Below are 5,855 nucleotides of genomic sequence, written 5' to 3'. Positions count from 1 at the left end.
ATTCGAAGACAAGAAACTGGCATAAAAGTCTAGAAACCTCCAAATATTTTATGCATGTAGCTTAATGAATTTTTTACATGCCAGAGGAAAGGTAATAATTTATGCCTTTGGGGGTATTTAACCTAATTACTAGATATGTCAGAAAATTGAAATTTCTTGCATGTGAGCTCTACACTCACTATGAGAAATTGTATACGTTATCATATTCCTTCAAAGCTATTAGTTATTTTATCTCATAAAAGCAATGTCATCATTTTTTAATGCAAATAGTTGTCAATGAGGTCTTGGAGCAAAAGAGTATGGGTTGGAATCCAGCTCAGTCATCACTTGTTGGTCAGTTTGGCCAAGTGTTTCTCCACGCCTCAGTTTCTTCATCCATAAATAAATCACACTAACATCGTCAGATTATTGGGAGGGTTAAATGTAAAATGTTGACGTGTGAAAACAATTCATACATTACAGTTGTATTACAAGTAATAATAGAGCCAATGAATAATACACACTAATCTTATTTTCTTGTTATATTTGTTTGGTTTTCAAATCTTGCTGGAAAAATAACTAGGATCCCCCTGAGATATGTCTTGGGTCTCTGCTAACTGGCATGGTAAGTCAGCATGGGTAGCAATGGTTGATCCTAGCTGAAGCTGACCAGCCTCTTTCCTCCCACAGTGAGTCATCTCTACGGATTTGGACTGATGGATGCAGAAGCCATGGTCATGGAGGCAGAGAAGTGGACGACTGTTCCTCAGCAGCACGTGTGTGTGGAAAGCACAGACCGACAGATCAAGTAATACTTGCTGCCCACAGACAGCCTGACAAGGCCCAAAACAAGGCCAGCACAAGGGCTTGCCACAGCTTCCTGTTGCACATGGAAGCTAGAAGCTTCTGTAATTTCTTTCTAGTGTAGTTGTAAAGGTGATAAAACAGTAAATCCACACTAGTGTAACCCAGATGTAACTAGATGCTGCAAAGGGAATCATCCCCTCCAAGGGGATCTGGGCAGCCTGGTAGAAATGGCCTATCCAAAGTTATTTTCAACTTGTCAGTATCCTTACTTGATGAAGCAGATATTCTCCAAATCTTTATGTTCTGGAAATTTAACTACATACTATGTAGTTCTCCAAAGAGTGTCGTAAAATATATAGGAGATGAGATTGCTATTCACTCAGCTACATAGACTCAGAGACTGTGTTCCCAACATTTACCCAGCAGTAGGCAAAGTTGATCCTTGGTCCAACATCCAAAGAATAGCATTCCACAATGTTCTTGGCTTTCTTCTCAGCGACTTCTGCCTGAGAAATATTTGTGAACTATGTTTATGGTGTGTGATAAACATATAGCCTTATATCCTTGAGCAAATTAGTTTGCAAGCAGTGACAATGGAATAAAGTGTTTTTCCCATTCAACTATTTCATGGCCCGAACTAGAAGGCAAAGACATAGGAAAAGAAAATTATTAGTATTAATGAAGCCCTTATTTCAGTCCAAGCCAAGTGCTAGAAACTCCTGGTGTGATTTTTTTCTTAAAACTTTCTTACCATTTTGATATTATTCCCCATTTGACAAGTGAGAAAATGAAGTCAGTTGTACTATTTATTCATCCACAAACTCATTCACCAACTCTGCAACCACTGTTCTTGGACGTATGAAACACTGAGCTAGGTAGATATTAGGTAGAAATACTTCTATGCTTTGGTGCTTAGGCCAGAGAGAAACTGAAGCAAAATGCAGTAAGTAGGTAGATAACAAGTTACATGTGAACATTGAAAATTTTTAAAGGTAGGAAAATAGATACAATAGGAAGAAAATTTTGCTTATGGTTCAATGAAGGTCCCAGAAATGGGATATTTAAGCTTTAACTTTGAAGAAAGAAGAGACAGCCAGTACAACAGAAGTAATTGGGCATACCAATGTGTGCAAAGCCCTTAAGGTAAGAAATGTGGGTGATTCCAGTTGAACTGAGGCCAGTGGGGCAGAAGGCCAGTGTTGCAGGGAACTGCAGTCCAGGAGGAAGTGACAGAGGAAGACAGCAGCCTAGAAATCAGAAGGAAGAGTGAGCATGTGGTTTTCACACAGAGAGATGGCAGCCTAAGGATTTGAACTCACATCGTGGTAATTCCCAAGCCTCCACTGCACCACAGTATAGTGGTTGTCAGTGTATTCTATAAGTCGGTAACATTCATGTTGCCTAGGATCTTACTAGACATGACAGTTCTTGGGATTCCTCTGTGATCAGTGCCTCAGCCATCTGTGTTACAAGATGATTTCAGTGACCCTCAAGTTAGATACTCACTACCTGCATGCAGATAAAAGATCTTTTGCTCCCCATCTCCTCTTAAGGGCATCTTTCTTTCTAACCACTAATCCTTTAAATGACTGTCATTTGGGTATTGTTACTGTTGTCCTTTAGTGTCCAGTGACCGGCTGCTACCTTTGTCCTGTGCTTTCATTCCAAACTTCTAGGCCCACTCACCTGAGTTCTGCGATCTCATTTGTTCAAACCCCCATCTCTCCTGCAGGACCATTCGCCCCAACAGTGCAGTGCGTTCCATCTACAAAGCTTCTGGCTGCTCGGACAACCCCAACCATCACGTCAACTACCTGGAGCATGTAGTTGTGCGTATTACCATCACACACCCACGAAGGGGAGACCTGGCCATCTATCTGACCTCACCCTCAGGAACCAGATCCCAGCTTTTGGCCAACAGGTACAGTGAGGGTCTCTGCACTCCAAGGTGGGAACCACAGCTGCACTCAGCTGTTCTTCAAGGTACAGGGGGACAGCAGCTCTTTATTCCTACCCTGGAGACCAGTGGAGCACGGCCCCTTGGACACCTTGCCGCCTTTGCTCCTACACAGAGAATGAGAACATCCATAGGCAAGGGTGTGCAGAAAAATTGAAGGTCATTTGTTCTTTATCCTAAAAAGGAATTGCAGATGCACCCCTATTAAATGTCTACTGACATTTTACATAGACTAACAGAATCCTCTTGCGTAAGCAGTTGCTTTTCGAAGTTAAAGGAAATTCTGTTTTTTTAAAAGGCAAGTATTGGCAAATTTTTTTCACCAAGGAGCCAGGTAGTATTTTGAGCTTTGTGTTGTCTCTATCCCACCTACTCAGCTCTGCTGTGAGGGAATGTAGACAATAGAGATGAGTTGCATGATTGGTCCAGTAAAGTACTAAGGGGCTAGAGCTGAAGCTCAGTTGGTAAAATGCTTTCCTACCATGCAGAGGCCCTGCATTTGATCCCCATGCCACATACACTTGACATTGATGGTACACACCTGTAACCTCAGCACTGGGTAGGTAGAAGCGGGGTAATCAAGTTCAAAGTCATCTTCTTAGGGAGTTCAAGGTCAGCCTGGAATACATGAGCCCGGTCTCAAAGAGACTGTCTTTACTTAGGCAGTGCACCAGGACTGCGGTTTGATGAGCCCTGATTTTAGAGTTGGCCCTTCAGTCTTTATTGCCCTAGAGGGTGCAAACTCTGTAACCTTTTTCTTTTTTCTGTCCAAATATATTACTCACAGGTATGTAACAGGCCAGCATCCTGCAGAAAGAATAAGGCAAGGGTGTTCTAGCACAGCTTCTCTTTTGCTGCATTGGCTTTTTTGGTGGTTGGAAGTAAGGCACTGGAGTTATCCGTAGGTAGAACCAGACAGAGGACCTCATTCCCTCATGGTTTCTCAAATATATACCAGTCAAAAGCCTCTTTAGTTTGTTTTTCCTCCCAGAGAAACATCTATTGGGAACAAATTATCATCAGTGTCATTTCTAGGCCAAATAAAAATCAGCCTGTGTGTCTATACCACAGCCACCTGTCTATACACCAGGAAACGTGGTGACCGTCGTTGTTAGAACTTGAATAGTAGACTAGTCCCGTGTTGATGCAAGTTTGCTGAACCAAAGTGACACTAAACTTTCCAGGCCCAGTTGCTTTGCAAAATTCCCAGACTTCATCTGCTGTAAGAGAGTAAGGGGAAAGAAAGCTGTAGCATCGGGGGTGAGAGAGACAAGAAGCCAAGTCACAAATCTTCAAGCACATTTCCTGTCAGTGCTTGGACTGACTGCCTATGTTCTTACAAAAATCAACATTTTCCTTCAGGGTGTGGGGAAACCCGGGCTTAGTACTTTAAAACTGAGTGCAGCTTTGCCAGAGTAAGTATGCAGGTAGAAGGGATGTAGGCATTCCTATACAGCAGATCCCAAGGCCTTCCCTGCATACCCTCCTCCTGCTTTGGATGGAAAGTCTCAGTTACCCCCTCATCTTTTTCTACAAGCAGTGGGTGATTGATGGAGGTCTCACCTGCTGTTGATACCAACGCCAGGACAGGCCTTCCTCACTCTTCATCAGGATTTAACTTTCAAGTATCCTGGTAAAATACTGTTATTCAACTCTTGTTACCCAACTTCACCCCTGCCTGTGGAAAACCAGCCTCTCTGCTGTTGTTGTTTGCTTGGAAAACTCCTTTTCTTCTGCCTATCTGGCTTCTTCCTGCCCTTTGCTGGTTATTCCTGACCTCCCAAGATGACTTCAGTGAGGAAACCTGTGTGCTGAGGAAAACATGGGCCTGAAGCCAGTGACCCTGCAAGGCTTCAGGCCCATATGTTTTCCTCCACAGTTGACATCTGCTTTGCTCTTTGCAAAGTGCTGAGTGCAAGAGTGCTGCAAAGCTCGCATCCTTGACCTGTACTCCAGAGGCTTGCCGTAGCCTTCCCCATTCAAGTTTTCAGCAGTGTCTTCTGCAGCATCTTAAAGGATACTCCCTGCATGTCCTCCTTCTGAGTTCTGAAGTTACACAAGCAGCAGAAGCGACTTTGAAGCAAGCCAAAGATGCTGAGAGATAGAAGGGATGTTAGGGATTCATCTATCTACAGCTCCCCAAAAAAACATTGGTTTGAGCAGCTGGCCCTTTAAATGTGAAACAGTTGCACCTGATCCCAAAGCCACTCAGGGTCTCTCCCATTGTTGTACTTGATGCTGCTTGTATCCCTCCTACCTCAGCAGCTAAAGAAAGTTTCATCTGGTGTTCTTTTCATCTGGCATATTGAGGCTTCCACTTTATTAAAGGAAATCACTTAATACCTCTTTATAGCCAAGTGGCCAAGAGACCTCATGTACTATCATCACCTTGGCCCTGATTCAAAGCACAGTTCCAGGATGGGGAGCTGAGAGCAAGGAGTACAAAAAGGGGTAGAGAGGGTGAAGGAAAACCTGCTGTGCTCCTGGCCGCTTTCTGGTTGGTCTCCAAGGCAATCCTTTGCCTCAAGGAAGAGGTGAATATGGCAGGGTTCAGAGGAGTCAGGGTGCCCAAGGTTGTTCAGAAGAGCAGCGGATAGTTCCCACACGGGACGTCTAAGCTGTATTTAGCTTGACGTGGTGGTACATGCCTGTAGTCCCAGCATCGAAGGGACTGAGACTGGAAGATTGTGAGTTCAGAGGCAGGCCTGGGCTACCATAGCAAGACCCTGTCTTAAAAAAACAAAAAAAAAGAAAAGTTTCCCAAAGAAGATCATCTTAAGCAAAGATCACATATTAAAAGCAGGAATTAAAATTTCAAAGTGGTTAGAGATGGTACATACACCTCTGGTGGCAGAGTTTTCCCCATCTGAGTGCCCTCCCCTTCTGTGAGGTGTGACTATACCCAAACCTGGAATTCGAGCATGCTAACTAGCCTGGCAGCCAGTGTGGAGACTCCTGCAAGGCTTTTTTGTTTTTGTTTTTGAGACGGTCTCACTGTGTAGACCAGGCTCACCTCAAACTCACAAGCCTCTGTCCCCAACCCCAGGTCTTCTTTTTGTGATACTTCCCACAGGTTCTCATTTTCCATGACATTTCAGTGAGGAATTTCTTT

The 5,855-nt window shown here is 43.7% G+C and overlaps 1 protein-coding gene across 2 annotated transcripts in view; it reads left to right on the top strand.

Annotated features, from left to right (window-relative positions):
• Window positions 1–674: 674 nt before the first annotated feature.
• LOC108489988 (proprotein convertase subtilisin/kexin type 5) overlaps window positions 675–5,855 on the top strand; it is a 25,865-nt gene continuing 20,684 nt past the window's right edge. For both annotated transcript variants that reach the window (XM_008847229.2, XM_029570503.1), the window contains exons 1-2: window positions 675–787; window positions 2,519–2,707. In XM_008847229.2, coding sequence (XP_008845451.2) covers window positions 696–787; window positions 2,519–2,707 — 281 coding nt within the window. In that variant the 5' untranslated portion in view covers window positions 675–695. The remainder of the gene's footprint in view (window positions 788–2,518; window positions 2,708–5,855) is intronic.

This window comes from Nannospalax galili, unplaced genomic scaffold (assembly GCF_000622305.1).
Source record: "Nannospalax galili isolate Female #2095 unplaced genomic scaffold, S.galili_v1.0 scaffold5092, whole genome shotgun sequence".
In the NCBI taxonomy this organism is placed as follows: domain Eukaryota; kingdom Metazoa; phylum Chordata; class Mammalia; order Rodentia; family Spalacidae; genus Nannospalax; species Nannospalax galili.
Note: the sequence above shows the minus strand (reverse complement) of the source record. Positions and strands in the feature narration are given on the sequence as shown.